This window comes from Oncorhynchus masou, chromosome 30, assembly GCF_036934945.1.
Source record: "Oncorhynchus masou masou isolate Uvic2021 chromosome 30, UVic_Omas_1.1, whole genome shotgun sequence".
NCBI classification, from domain to species: domain Eukaryota; kingdom Metazoa; phylum Chordata; class Actinopteri; order Salmoniformes; family Salmonidae; genus Oncorhynchus; species Oncorhynchus masou.
The window spans coordinates 1703833-1718926 of record NC_088241.1 but is presented as its reverse complement, the minus strand read 5'-3'; the positions used below and the strand labels follow the sequence as shown (position 1 = coordinate 1718926).

Here is a 15094-nt window from a genome sequence, read left to right as displayed (position 1 = left end):
GAAGCGTTGACCTTCTGAAGAACAGTTGTCATGTTGTTGTGTCCAAAATGTCAGCTTTATGACAACTGATAAGTGGTGAGAATGAAAAGTATTGCTGTTCTGTCCGTTACAGGTCTGGTAATTAACCTTCAGCACTTCACAGCCACAGAGAACCTCTGACTATTTTAAACCTACACAACAACTTTTGCAGTAAAGACATTGTTTTCACTTCCCTTTTCTCAAGACATATTTAAAGGTTGTTCTCTAGTATTCTGCACGAGACTGTAGCTGTCTAGGTGTCGACAGAAGTACAGACTTCTCCGTCCAGAGAGGCACAGAGGTCTGGCAAAGGAAGACAGTTTTTAAACACTGAACACTGAGGTGAGCTGTCCTACTTCACTCTGACTGTCCTGTTCTTCACTTGTATAGTCCATTTCGGTTTCCTATCAGCTGGTATGTACTTGGAATTTAAGGATTGTTAATTAGGTGATTGTTATGAGGATTATGTAAGTACTGTATGCCATGTAGTTCTAATAAAAAGTGTGCTGTAACATAAATGTTCTGTGTTTCATTTAGGTCTAACACCAAGAATGACGTTTGTGTTTTGGGTGCGGAGGCCCGGTGTGAGTGTGTGTGACGGAGCAGAAGGGGTGATCAGGCGTCACTGTGACTGCTATGAGGAGGATATGTATGTACAGAAAGACATCGGAGGGTTCATACAGTGTTCCCTAAAGCCTGGCCTGGGACCCTATGCTGAGTGCACAGAGATCACTGACCTCAGGTAGGTTACATACAACCAGGACAATAGAACAGATCACTAACCTCAGGTAGGTTACAGACAACCAGGACAATAGAACAGAGATCACTAACCTCAGGTAGGTTACAGACAACCAGGACAATAGAACAGAGATCACTAACCTCAGGTAGGTTACATACAACCAGGACAATAGAACAGAGATCACTAACCTCAGGTAGGTTACATACAACCAGGACAATAGAACAGATCACTGACCTCAGGTAGGTTACATACAACCAGGACAATAGAACAGATCACTGACCTCAGGTAGGTTACATACAACCAGGACAATAGAACAGATCACTGACCTCAGGTAGGTTACATACAACCAGGACAATAGAACAGAGATCACTAACCTCAGGTAGGTTACATACAACCAGGACAATAGAACAGATCACTGACCTCAGGTAGGTTACAATACAACCAGGACAATAGAACAGATCACTGACCTCAGGTAGGTTACATACAACCAGGACAATAGAACAGATCACTGACCTCAGGTAGGTTACATACAACCAGGACAATAGAACAGATCACTGACCTCAGGTAGGTTACATACAACCAGGACAATAGAACAGAGATCACTAACCTCAGGTAGGTTACATACAACCAGGACAATAGAACAGATCACTGACCTCAGGTAGGTTACAATACAACCAGGACAATAGAACAGATCACTGACCTCAGGTAGGTTACATACAACCAGGACAATAGACAGATCACTGACCTCAGGTAGGTTACAATACAACCAGGACAATAGACAGATCACTGACCTCAGGTAGGTTACATACAACCAGGACAATAGAACAGATCACTGACCTCAGGTAGGTTACATACAACCAGGACAATAGAACAGATCACTGACCTCAGGTAGGTTACATACAACCAGGACAATAGAACAGAGATCACTAACCTCAGGTAGGTTACATACAACCAGGACAATAGAACAGATCACTGACCTCAGGTAGGTTACAATACAACCAGGACAATAGAACAGATCACTGACCTCAGGTAGGTTACAATACAACCAGGACAATAGACAGATCACTGACCTCAGGTAGGTTACATACAACCAGGACAATAGAACAGATCACTGACCTCAGGTAGGTTACATACAACCAGGACAATAGAACAGAGATCACTGACCTCAGGTAGGTTACAATACAACCAGGACAATAGAACAGACCAGCACTATACAATATTACATCCTCATACAAAATATTTTTTGTAGTTTCAAAGTAGTTTGTAGTCAGATATGCTCTGTGGGCAAACAGACAGGGGGAGACCTGTTTTAAAAAAGCCCATGTATGTATGTGTGTGTGTGTGTGTGTATACAGTGCCTTGCGAAAGTATTCGGCCCCCTTGAACTTTGCAACCTTTTGCCACATTTCAGGCTTCAAACATAAAGATATAAAACTGTATTTTTTTGTGAAGAATCAACAACAAGTGGGACACAATCATGAAGTGGAACGACATTTATTGGGTATTTCAAACTTTTTTAACAAATCAAAAACTGAAAAATTGGGCGTGCAAAATTATTCAGCCCCCTTAAGTTAATACTTTGTAGCGCCACCTTTTGCTGCGATTACAGCTGTAAGTCGCTTGGGGTATGTCTATCAGTTTTGCACATCGAGAGACTGACATTTTTTCCCATTCCTCCTTGCAACACAGCTCGAGCTCAGTGAGGGTGGATGGAGAGCATTTGTGAAAAGCAGTTTTCAGTTCTTTCCACAGATTCTTGATTGGATTCAGGTCTGGACTTTGACTTGGCCATTCTAACACCTGGATATGTTTATTTTTGAACCATTCCATTGTAGATTTTGCTTTATGTTTTGGATCATTGTCTTGTTGGAAGACAAATCTCCGTCCCAGTCTCAGGTCTTTTGCAGACTCCATCAGGTTTTCTTCCAGAATGGTCCTGTATTTGGCTCCATCCATCTTCCCATCAATTTTAACCATCTTCCCTGTCCCTGCTGAAGAAAAGCAGGCCCAAACCATGATGCTGCCACCACCATGTTTGACAGTGGGTATGGTGTGTTCAGGGTGATGAGCTGTGTTGCTTTTACGCCAAACATAACGTTTTGCATTGTTGCCAAAAAGTTCAATTTTGGTTTCATCTGACCAGAGCACCTTCTTCCACATGTTTGGTGTGTCTCCCAGGTGGCTTGTGGCAAACTTTAAACAACACTTTTTATGGATATCTTTAAGAAATGGCTTTCTTCTTGCCACTCTTCCATAAAGGCCAGATTTGTGCAATATACAACTGATTGTTGTCCTATGGACAGAGTCTCCCACCTTAGCTGTAGATCTCTGCAGTTCATCCAGAGTGATCATGGGCCTCTTGGCTGCATCTCTGATCAGTCTTCTCCTTGTATGAGCTGAAAGTTTAGAGGGAAGGCCAGGTGTTGGTAGATTTGCAGTGGTCTGATACTCCTTCCATTTCAATATTATCACTTGCACAGTGCTCCTTGGGATGTTTAAAGCTTGGGAAATCTTTTTGTATCCAAATCCGGCTTTAAACTTCTTCACAACAGTATCTTGGACCTGCCTGGTGTGTTCCTTGTTCTTCATGATGCTCTCTGCGCTTTTAACGGACCTCTGAGACTATCACAGTGCAGGTGCATTTATACGGAGACTTGATTACACACAAGTGGATTGTATTTATCATCATTAGTCATTTAGGTCAACATTGGATCATTCAGAGATCCTCACTGAACTTCTGGAGAGAGTTTGCTGCACTGAAAGTAAAGGGGCTGAATAATTTTGCACGCCCAATATTTCAGTTTTTGATTTGTTAAAAAAGTTTGAAATATCCAATAAATGTCGTTCCACTTCATGATTGTGTCCCACTTGTTGTTGATTCTTCACAAAAAAATACAGTTTTATATCTTTATGTTTGAAGGCACTGTATATATATATATATATATATAAGTCAAAGTTTTGACACACCTCATTCAAGTGGTTTTCTTTCTTGTTTTTAAAATGTTCTACATTGTGGATTTATAGTGAAGATATCCAAACTATGAAATAACACATATGGAATCATGCAGTAACCAAAAAAGTGTTAAACAAATCCAAATATATTTAAGATTCTTCAAAGTTGCCACCGTTTGACTTGATGACAGCTTTGCACACTCTTTGCATTCTCTCAACCAGCTTCATAGTCGCCTGGAATGCATTTCAATTAACAGGTGTGCCTTGTTAAAAGTTCATTTGCGGAATTTCTTTCCTTAATGCGTTTGAGCCTATCAATTGTGTTGTGACAAGGTAGGGATGGTATACAGAAGATAGCCCATATTATTAACAGCTCAAATAAGCAAAGAGAAATGACAGTCCATTACTTTAAGAGATGGTCAGTCAATCCAGAAAATGTCAAGAGTTTTGAATGTTTCTTCAAGTGCAGTCGCAAAAACCATCAAGCGCTATGCGGAAACTGACTCTCATGAGGACCGCCACAGGTAAGGAAGACTCAGAGTTACCTCTGCTGCGGAGGACAAGTTCATTAGAGTTACCAGCCTCAGAAATGAAAGCCCAAATAAATGCTTCACAGAGTTCAAGTAGCAGACTCATCTCAACATCAACTGTTCAGAGGACTGTGTGAATCAGGCTTGCTGCAAAGAAACCATTACCGAAGGACACCAATGATAAGAAGCGATTTGCTTGGGCCTAGAAACATGAGCATTGGACATTCGTCCGGTGGAAATCTGTCCTTTGGTCTGATAAGTCAAATTTGAGATTTTTGGTTCCAACCGCAGTGTCTTTGTGAGATGCAGAGTAGGTGAACGGATCATCTCCACGTGTGGTTCTCACCGTGAAGCATGGAGGAGGTGTGATGGTGTGGGGGTGCTTTTATGGTGACACTGTCAGTGATTTATTTAGAATTCAAGGCACACTTAACCAGCATGGTTACCACAGCATTCTGCAGCAATACACCATCCCATCTGGTTTGTGCTTAGTGGTACTATCATTTGTTTTTCAACAGGACAATGACCCAACACACCTCCAGGGTGTGTAAGGGCTATTTGACCAAGAAGGAGAGTGCTGACTTAGATGACCTGGCCTCCACAATCACCTGACCTCAACCAAAATTGAGATTGTTTGGGATGAGTTGGACCGCAGAGTGAAGAAAAAGCAGCCAACAAGTGTTCACATAACACTTTTTTTGGTTACGACATGATTCCATATGTGTTATTTCATAGTTTTGATGTCTTCACTATTATTCTACAATTGTAACGTCTGTTTCCAACTCACACTCTCAAACACACAGATCCCCTGAACGCAGCTCATTCTCCAGATCCCAATCACCTGAACTCTGATCACCTGTTCACAGACCTGTATGTCATTTACACACACTATTTAGTTCAGTTCTTTGCACCCCATCACTGTGAGGTATTGTTTGTTTTGATACACTTTTCTATTCGGAGCTCTGGTGTTTTCCGTATTAGTCCTCCCGTGTACCATAGTTTTGGCCATCCTCACTAACAACGCCTATTCCCTGCTTGTACTGTACGCCTGATCTCCTGCACTACGTCATTAGCCTTCTCCATGCCTGTACTGTTGCCTTTTTGGACCCCCTGTGTATGACCTTCTGCCTGCCCCTGGAACAAGCTACCTGCCTCCTCCTGTGGTCCTTTACAAATGAACACCTGCTGCGCCTTGCGCTTGAAACCAGCTCTCTGTCTCCCATCGTATTCATTACAACAATGAAGAAAATAGTAAAAATAAAGAAAAACCCTTGAATGAGTAGGTGTGTTCAAACTTTAGACTGGTTATATATATATATATATATACATATATATATATATATCACTTATCTTTCTTTATCTCAGGTCTGGGCTGGAGGAGGTGTTTCCTGATGTGCGTTCTCTTTGTATCCTTCACTCCTCCTCCTCCCTGCCTGCAGTCCTTCTCTCACATTCCCCTCCTGGAGCACCTCTATTTGGATGGCTCACACCTGGCAAAGGTGTGTGTGTGTGTGTGCGCATATGTATAGCTGTTATGTATTGATTCAGCCCATATTTTTAATCCTAGATGTGTGTATCCCCTTTTTTCACAGGTGACCTCAGGGGCCTTCGCTGGTCTGCCCAAACTAAGGTTCCTCCACATCCTCGTCTCCTCCTCCTGGGGGGGAGTGAACGTCACTCTGGAGCCAGGGGTGTTCCCGGGCCTTTCTAGCCTGGAGGAGCTCACCCTGGCAGGGATAAGTCTGGCCCTAGCCCCCCCTACTCTGCTGGATCTCCTGGTACGGGTGAGGAGCCTGAGGGTGGACCGGGCTGGAGTGAGAGACCTGGGGGAAATGTTCTGTCTCCTCTCCCCTGGGATGGAGAAACTAGACACCCTGGAGCTGCCCGGCAGCATGGTCAGCTCCATCCATCCAATCCGTGGCCCACGGTGCTCCTGTCCAGGATCCTGGATCTGAGTGGAAACCCGGTGCGGAGGGTAGAGCCGAAGTCTCTGTCTGTGTTCCAGAACCTGTCCAGACTGTCCCTGTCTATGGTGGATGTCTGGGTGGGCCAGCTGTGGGGGTCTGGCATGGGGAGGGTTAACAAGCTCTACCTGTCCAGTTACACCTTGAGACAGTTCACCCCCAGCCTGTCTGACCTGTGTACTCTGGTAGTAAAACATGGAGTGGAGTCCTTGGATCTGCGCCTGGCCCTGATCACAGCCTTCACTGCAGAGGTCATGAAGAGGTGAGTCGCTTTAGAATGGTCTAGTTCCCTCAAACTCAACTCTGGACCTCAAAGCCAGTACCACTGCATTTGATTCATTGTTCCCCTCTAATCAGGGACTGATTTAGAACTGTGACATCAGGTGTGTGTAATTAATGATCGGGTAGAACAGAAGGCAGCAGACTCCGGACCTCGTGGGGTTGGAGTTGGGTACCCCGGGTCTAGTCTATGGTTTTCTGGGGGCCTGGTTTCTGATCAGACTCAAAGGAGTTGGATAAAGCATAAACAGGCTGGTAACCAAGCAGTTGTAATATACAATAATATATGCCATTTAGCAGACAATTTTGTCCACATCACCAACAAACTAATATGGTCCAAGCACACCAAGACAGCTGTGAAGAGGGCACGACAAAACCTATTCCCCCTCAGGAGACTGAAAAGATTTGGCATGGGTCCTCAGATCCTCAAAAGGTTCTACAGCTGCACCATCGACAAAATCCTGCCTTGTTGCATCACTGCCTGGTATGGCAACTGCATGGCCTCCAACCGCAAGGCATTACAGAGGGTAGTGCGTACGGCCCAGTACCTCACTGGGGCTAAGCTTCCTGCCATCCACGAACTCTATACCATAGGAATGCCCTAAACATTGAAAGACTCCATCCACCCTAGTCATAGACTGTTCTCTCTGCTACCACACGGCAAGCGGTACCGGAGTGCCAAGTCTAGGTCAAAGAGGCTTCTAAACAGCTTCTTCTCCCAAGCCATAAGACTCCTGAGCATCTAATCAAATTGCTACCCAGACGTTTTACTGCAGTCTTTAATTACTTCTTACTTTAATTTCTTATTCATATATTTTTCTTTAAGCTGTATTGTTGGTTAGGGGCTCGTGTGTAAACATTCCACTGTTAAATTTGACCGCATTTGACTGATACAATTTGATTTGAAAGCGACTTACAGTCATGCGTTCATACATTTTACGTATGGGTGGTCCCAGGAATGGAATCCACTATCCTGCCATTACTAGTGCCATGCTCTACCTACTGAGCTACAGCAATCCAATTGATCTTTTGAATGTGAAAATTAATTGCCATGACTATGAACAACAAATGAGCACAGGAACAGATCTGTCAAACAGGCTAATGTTGTAATATGCTAACCCTGACTCTGTAGGTGTGGTCCTGGTCTGAGGCAGCTGTCTGTGACTTCTGAGGATCTGTCTGGTATGGACCTGGGGTTCTGGACTGGTACCGGTCTAATGGGGAAGGGGAGGAACCTCAGCTCTCCTCTCTCATTCTCCATGACAACCACCTCCACTGAGATCACCACTGATCAGGGCAGTCTGTGTCACTTCTGTTTAATGTCTTTACATCAACTAACTGAGATACAAATGTATTTGACTTGAGATATTTGTGTGATGCTATATGAAATCAGTATGGCGATGATCATGACAAACATCATACTCATTCTCAGTTCTCCTGTATGCTCCTGCTGGAGCATTTGGATCTGAGTGGGAACCATATCTCCTCCCTGGCCCACCGGGCTCTCCAGGGGATGCCGCTCCTCCTTGTCCTCGACCTCACCCACAACAAAACCTCCCTGCTGGGAGAAGACGACTTTGAGGGTCTGCCTGCTCTAGAGGTCAGATCAGGATATTTGTGTTGATGTACTAACTGCTATATGTTTGGAGGGGAAACAGATTTTGGTAATCAATTATTGATGATGTGACTGTAGGTTCTCCTCCTGGCAGGGAACATGGGGTGTTCCGTAGACAGCATCGACTACAAGACCTCAGCCTGGGAGAGATAGACATTATCTACCAGCTCTACCTCAACATGCTGTTCCTGGGCTTTCCCACCAAGCTCCAGCACCTCCTCATCAACACAGGCCCCGGAACCTACCTATGTTCCCGCTCCTGAGTTCCCCATGGTCCTGGAACTCAGAGGGAAGATGATCCAGTCCTCTGACTGTGAAAACAACATGTTCCCCATGGTCCGAGAGCTGAAGGTGGGCCAGGATGAGGAGTTACTGTGTTGTATCTCAATGTGATGTCTAGCAGTAATCTTCAACCATGGTCCTGGCGAAAGTAAAGGTGTGCAGGCTATTGCTCCTTCCTCCAGTACTAACACGCTTCCCACTGGGCAAAAACTAATTGAATCAATGTTCTTTCCACATCATTTCAAGCAACAACAATATATCTGTAATGACGATGAAATAAAGTGGAAAACTGATTGGATTTGCAAAAAGTCATCAACCTAAGAACATTTAGTATTTTCTTCACCAAACCTTTAACCTAAATCTAATGACATGGTGACATTCGTTGTTGATTTCATGTTCAATTCACATTAGTTGACAACCAAATGATGTCTGTGCCCAGTGGGTTGGTTCACCTGATCAACTTATGTGAAGCTGTGGTTCCACAGGACCAGGATTGAAGAACACTGCTTTATAGCTAAGCAGCAGATCTTGTACAGGAAAATGTATCATACTGGTAGCAAGCCAGATAAGTTTTTGCTACCGCCAATTCATGTTATTGTCATGCCTCAACAACGTTGTGCTGAAGGACTTGGCTGCAGCAGACACTGATCTGGCTAGCTACCAGTAACTGTCCTGTAATCTTAGTAATACACATATTCTGAAAATAGGTGGGCGAGGGGACAACATTTGACTGCAGCAACCTTTTCCTGGCCCCCTACTTCCTCCCCCTGGAATCGTTTGAGTTCTCAGCCAACCCTGAGAAGTTTGCCACCCCCTACACCACCATCAACCAGCTACGAAAGCTGAAGAGGCTCAAACTGACCAACCTCAACTTCTCCACCCGCACAGACCCCAGTGTTACCTTCAGGAACCTGACGGAGCTCAGGAGCCTAGTGCTGATCAACTGTCGACTCAACTTCCTCACCAGGGTACCAACTAGCTACTGGTCCATCAATCGAATCATTCATTGATTGATCGTTTTTCCAACCGCTTTTAGTTTCATGCCTACTGATAATGACCCTGGTGTCTCTACCTTCACATTTAGAGATCCTTCTAGTGATGGCATCACGTGTTACTGCCAATGCTGTTTTCCACATTACTGTAGCTCTCGCTCTCAATTCAATTCAATTAAAAGGGCTTTTTTTGGCATGGGGAACATATGTTTACATTGCCAAAGCAAGTGAAATACATAATAAACAATAAAAAATGAACAGTAAACATTACTCATAAAAGTTTTTTTAAAATAGAGACATTCCGAATGTCATTTAATGGCTATATACAGTGATATAACGATGTGCAAATAGTTAAAGAACGAAAGGGGAATTAAATAAACATAAATATGGGTTGTACAACCCCTTTTCTTGTGGAAACAGTTCACAAATGTTGCTGCTGTGATGGCACACTGTGGGCAGTGTCTCCTCTTGAGAACCAGGTCTGCCTATGGCGACGTCTCAATAGCAAGGCTATGCTCACTGAGTCTGTACATAGTCAAAGCTTTCCTTAAGTTTGGTTCAGTCACAGTGGTCAGGTATTCTGCCACTGTGTACAGTCTGTTTAGGGCCAAATAGCATTCTAGTTTTTGGGTCAATTCTTTCCAAAGTATCAAGTAATTATCTTTTTGTTTTCTGATGATTTGGTTGGGTATACTTGTGTTGCTGTCCTGGGGCTCTGTGGGGTGTGTTTGTGAACAGAACCCCAGGACCAGCTTAGGGGACTCTTCTCTGGGTTCATTTCTGTGCAGGTGATGGCTTTGTTATGGAAGGTTTGGGAATCACTTGCTTTTAGGTGGTTGTAGAATTTCTCTTTTCTGGATTTTAACCATTAGCGGGTATCAGCCTAATTCTGCTCTGCATGCATTATCTGATGTTTTACGTTGTACACAGAGGATGTTTTTGCAGAATTCTGCATGCAGAGTCTCAATTTGGTGTTTGTCCCATTTTGTGAATTCTTGGTTGGTGAGCGGACCCCAGACTTCACAACCATAAAGGGCAATGGGTTCTATAACTGATTCAAGTATTTTAAAGCCAGTTCATAATTTGGATGTCAAATTTGATATTCCTTTTGATGGCGTAGAAAGCGCTTCTTGCCTTGTCTCACAGATCGTTCAGAGCTTTGTGGAAGTTACATGTGGTGCTGATGTTTAGGCCGAGGTAGGTATAGTAACAGTAAACATTTGAGTTAAGATCTCTCTGTCTGTTTCTCATTACTGTATCTCCATCTCCCTCTGTCTTTATCTCCCTCCCTCACAATGTCATTACTGTATCTCCCTCTGTCTTTCTCTCCCTCCCTCACAATGTCATTACTGTATCTCCCTCTGTCTGTCTCTCCCTCCCTCACAATGTCATTACTGTATCTCCCTCTGTCTTTCTCTCCCTCCCTCAAATGATATGAACAGTAGTGATATGAACAGTAGTGATATGATGTACTGGGTGTTTGTGTTGCAGACTGGCTAAGCTGGCCAGAACCCGGACCTACCTGGACTTGCCCCAGGATGAGGACGAGAGGGTAACGTTCTGGGAGCGTTTACGACGAAACATCGCAGAGAGCGACACAGACGAACTGGTGAGAGAAGGGGTCAGATCAGACATTGCACCATTTGTCCTGCTGTTCTCATGAAAGTCATCTACCTGAAGTGTAACTACTCCACTGTAATGAGTAACTTTGTAACTCAGTTACACAGAAGGTCAACCTGACCCTAGCACTGTTACAGTATATAACATACTGTATGTGTTTTCAAATGTCCTTTCATTCTACGTTCATTTTGCAGCATGATCCTCCGGAAGCATCCTGAAGTCATCTGCATGTTCCACGTGATGATCTATGTTTAGAGAGAGAGAGTGTTCGCTACTGATCTCAGATAAGGGTGACGTCAAGGGACTCCTTTCTGGGCTTTGTTTTTGCATAATATTTTGACATTGATTTCTTTGCCTTCCACTTATCAGACGCTCTCATTAAGAGCGACTTACTGGGTTCAGTGCCTTGCTCAAGGGCACGTCGGCATATGTTTCACTTAGTCGGATCTGGGATTCTAACCAGTTACTGGCCCAATGCTCTTAAACGCTAGGCTACCTTTCCTTCATTTCCTTTCTTTCTTTCATTCACTGATTGTTCAATTAACTGTTCTTGGATCTGTGCTGTGTGTATTTTAGCATCAAAGACAACATTAATATGCTAAACATTCTCCCATGGAAACAACACATTTCAATTGGTTAGATATTGTTTCCTGTATATGACCATTTGTTTTAATACATGTTGCTGTCACGCCCTGACCTTAGTTATCTACGTTTTCTTTATTATTTAGGTTTTGTGTTGTCTAGGGTTTTTGTATGTTATGGGGTGTTTGTAAGTCTAGGCATATGTAGGTTTATGGTGGCCTGAATTTGTTCCCAATCAGAGGCAGCTGTTTATCATTGTCTCTAATTGGGGACCATATTTAGGTAGCCATGTTTCCTTGGGTATTTGTGGGTTCTTATTCTATGTTTAGTTGCCTGTCTGCACTATTTGTATTAGCTTCACGTTTTGTTAGTTTGTTCAGTGTTGCATTTCTTTAATAAATTAAGAATGTACACTTACCACGCTGCGCCTTGGTCTCCTCACAACGAACGTGACAGTTGTACTCTGTATTTCATTGATGCAATGTGATTTTACAGTAGCTTTATAGTGCAACACTCCTCCCATCTAAAGCAGAGACCCACATAGTATAGTTGCTGTCTCAGCTATACTGATGAAAATGTGTGTGCATGCTTACAAGAGTCCTTGTCTGTGTGTGTGTTTGAAAGTGGTATGCTGTCTCCCTGCCCTCTCCTCATTAAGTCCCAGGGCCTGTTGGTTCTAACCCTCTGCAGCAGAAGGACAGTGTCTTGTCATCACTAGAGATCCATTGCTACAGGCTGAGAGATGAGGGTTAATAAGACATCCTGGTCTGTGTGAGAGCTGCTGACTAATCATGCTGATGATGCATTTCTACAGTGTTGCGTGAATAAATGGGGACGTGTCTTTTTAAGATTTGGAATAGTCTAAACCTTCAGACAAAGCCCTGTGTGTGTGTGTGTGTGTGTGTGTGTGTGTGTGTGTGTGTGTGTGTGTGTGTGTGTGTGTGTCATTGTCAAATCTAAAGATAATAGAGTCGTGTTGGACATATGTTTTTGTAGTTATATCCTCATCGCTGTGTTTGCTCAATTATTAAACGGACATTCAACTGCAATGGAATGAAACTGTGCATTTCCTGTGAGTGTGTGAGCATGAATGTATACGTGCATGATGTCACATCAAACCCCTCACTCAGTGGAGTTGGATTCAGACTCCTCTGTCTCATTAGTTGTGAGGTTAATGTCAGATATAGCTGGACTAGGAGAGGAGATGTCATTCATGCCAGAGGGTGGGAATAATCTGCTACCCTTTGACTCTGGTCAGAATGAGAGACTCACGTAACTACACTCACAATAAAACTGACTTTATAACACTGATGTTAGATTTGAATCAAGACAGGCTCAAATCAATAGAATATTCTAAATGCAAGCCAAAGGGTGAAACATGCAATACACAATCCCTCATTTCTGCTGCTGATGAAGTTGATTTGTCCTGATCAAAGCCAAGTAAACCAGAAGAGCTGCCCTGAGAGGTTTTAGTATAAGCATAGTGACTTAACATTCATTTGGCAGCCAGACAGGAAACCTGAGTGTTGCATCAGCTGATATTGCATCAATGAGATCATCACTCTACGTTAATATGGTGGTCTATTTAGTCCACCAGGTTCTGCACACACTTCCATGATAGCTGCCACAGACAAGCTATGTGCTGGTGTTCTTGCTGTAACGTCTGTTTTCTGCTTACCCACCAGCCACCACAGCCTCCACCTGTTAGGTTCTGTGTTCCCTTCCTGCAGGGTGATTGGTATAGCACACCTTGCCCTCTGCCTGTAATTATTACTAGCTTAACATTATGCATGCTCTAGCAGTGAGCTACCATGAAGGAGCAGAGCCTAACGCCTAGACTAACTTATTGTAATCTTTAATAATAAATGGTTAAATGAACACGTGTGGTTTCCTGTCTGAAGGTGAGGGCTTTTCAGTGTTGTATAAATCCTATAATCACGTCATGGAAAGAAACCAGTGGTCAGTGTGGGGTAATTTAGCTTACACTATTACAGACACCTTAACCTTGAAGTGGACAGAATGGACGCCATGACATGAGAAACATTTACAAGAGATGGGGGGGGGCTTGATTTTAGGAAGAGGAGGTGAGTATAAGAGCGGGAAAGAGAGCGAAACTTACCTTCACACGTACCACCTCAGCACACTCACCACCTCAGCACACGTACCACCTCAACACACTCACCACCTCAGCTACCGGCAGCAGTGTCCAGGTGAGTTAATCATTCTCATCTACCTCTATATTTCTCTAAGTTGAATATACATCTTTTATCTCCCTCTCTGTTTAATGTCTCCTGTCCTCCCGTCTCTTTCTCTCTCCTCTGTAACACTTGCTGTTTTTTCTCAATGCCGTCGTTGACCTGACTTGGTCTGTAGTATTTTATCTACGTATTTATGATTTTTCAGTTCAATAACCTCTCCTCTGTGTCTGTATTGTATTCTGTTTAGTCCCATTAGAACACTACCTCTTCTCCATTCTTCCTCTCTCTCTCTGTCAGTGATGGAGTCAGCCATTGGTGTACTCGTGTCCCAGTTCAAGGCGTTTGCTGGAAGTGATGGATCCTCAGACACACTGAGCAGAGATGAGTTCCGGAGCCTGGTCAAAACACAACTCCCCAACTTCGTTAAGGTAATTACATGTTAATTATACTGTGGTAACGTTTGAGTAATACTATAATAACCAGTGATCACAGGCTTTTATTTCAGTCCAGCTATAATACAACTGATTCAGCTTGATGATTAGTGCTGGGCTGTAACAAAAGCGTCCCCCCTTTAGCTCTCTAGGAGCAGGGTTGGTGAGCCACAACATCAGTTTGTGGTCCACTTAATTTCCTCTAGATGGGGACATAGACTGCAGAGATGCCTCTCGTCCTTCCACCCTCTGCCTCCTGTGGTGTATCAGTATGGCCAGGCTAAAATAGACATTTGTGCTTGTAAAGTGCTGTACCGCCATCCTTTCTAGAATGGCCAAATAGTGACACCCATCAAATAGCTTAATTTCCTTGTTCCCTTCTCATGACCACAGATGGTAGAAAGGTTTCTTCTCGTCACATGGCTTTTCTGACAATCATAATCAGATCAGTCAGTGTGGTTCTGAATCTGAGAAGAGGAAAGGAAGCCTCTTAACTAGTGATTCTGACGGCCCTTATTGCCCCCCTGTAGAACGCTGATGACCCAGCTGTCATCGACCGACTCATGGACTCAATTGACGAGAACAACGACGGAGAGCTCACCTTCCTGGAGTTCTGGCAGCTGATTGGGAAACTAGCAAATCAACACGGCGGCTTTATCCAATAGGATGTCTCCATGTCTTGTTCTGTTACTACCATATGATTACAATGATAAGTTATTCTAGTGGTATGGTTATCCCCATGTTGTGTTTCTAAATTGTCAAGTGTTTGCTAAAGCTATGGAGGATTGGTCCAGCAAAATAAAACATGGATGAATCATAAAACTATAGTATCTATGTCTACCTGACCTCCCCTCCTTCCCTCCCTCTTTCTTTCTTTCTTTCTCTCTCTCTC

At 43.6% G+C, this 15094-nt stretch overlaps 1 protein-coding gene and 1 pseudogene across 1 annotated transcript; both read left to right on the top strand.

Moving 5' to 3' along the window:
- The first annotated feature begins 569 nt into the window (after window positions 1–569).
- Window positions 570–12757, top strand: LOC135522994 (toll-like receptor 11; annotated as a pseudogene).
- Window positions 12758–14070: 1313 nt separating this feature from the next.
- On the top strand, window positions 14071–14867 carry LOC135523040 (protein S100-A11-like). Its single transcript, XM_064949765.1, has 2 exons — window positions 14071–14199; window positions 14733–14867. Exons 1-2 carry the CDS (start codon window positions 14071–14073, stop codon window positions 14865–14867), a joined length of 264 nt encoding a protein of 87 aa, XP_064805837.1.
- Window positions 14868–15094: the final 227 nt, after the last annotated feature.

Excerpts from the sequence above, each read along its gene's own strand:
- LOC135523040 (XM_064949765.1), top strand. The coding sequence starts at position 14,071 with ATGGAGTCAGCCATTGGTGTACTCGTGTCCCAGTTCAAGGCGTTTGCT. Across the intron at positions 14,200-14,732 it reads AACTCCCCAACTTCGTTAAG|AACGCTGATGACCCAGCTGT; the intron begins GTAATTACATGT and ends GCCCCCCTGTAG.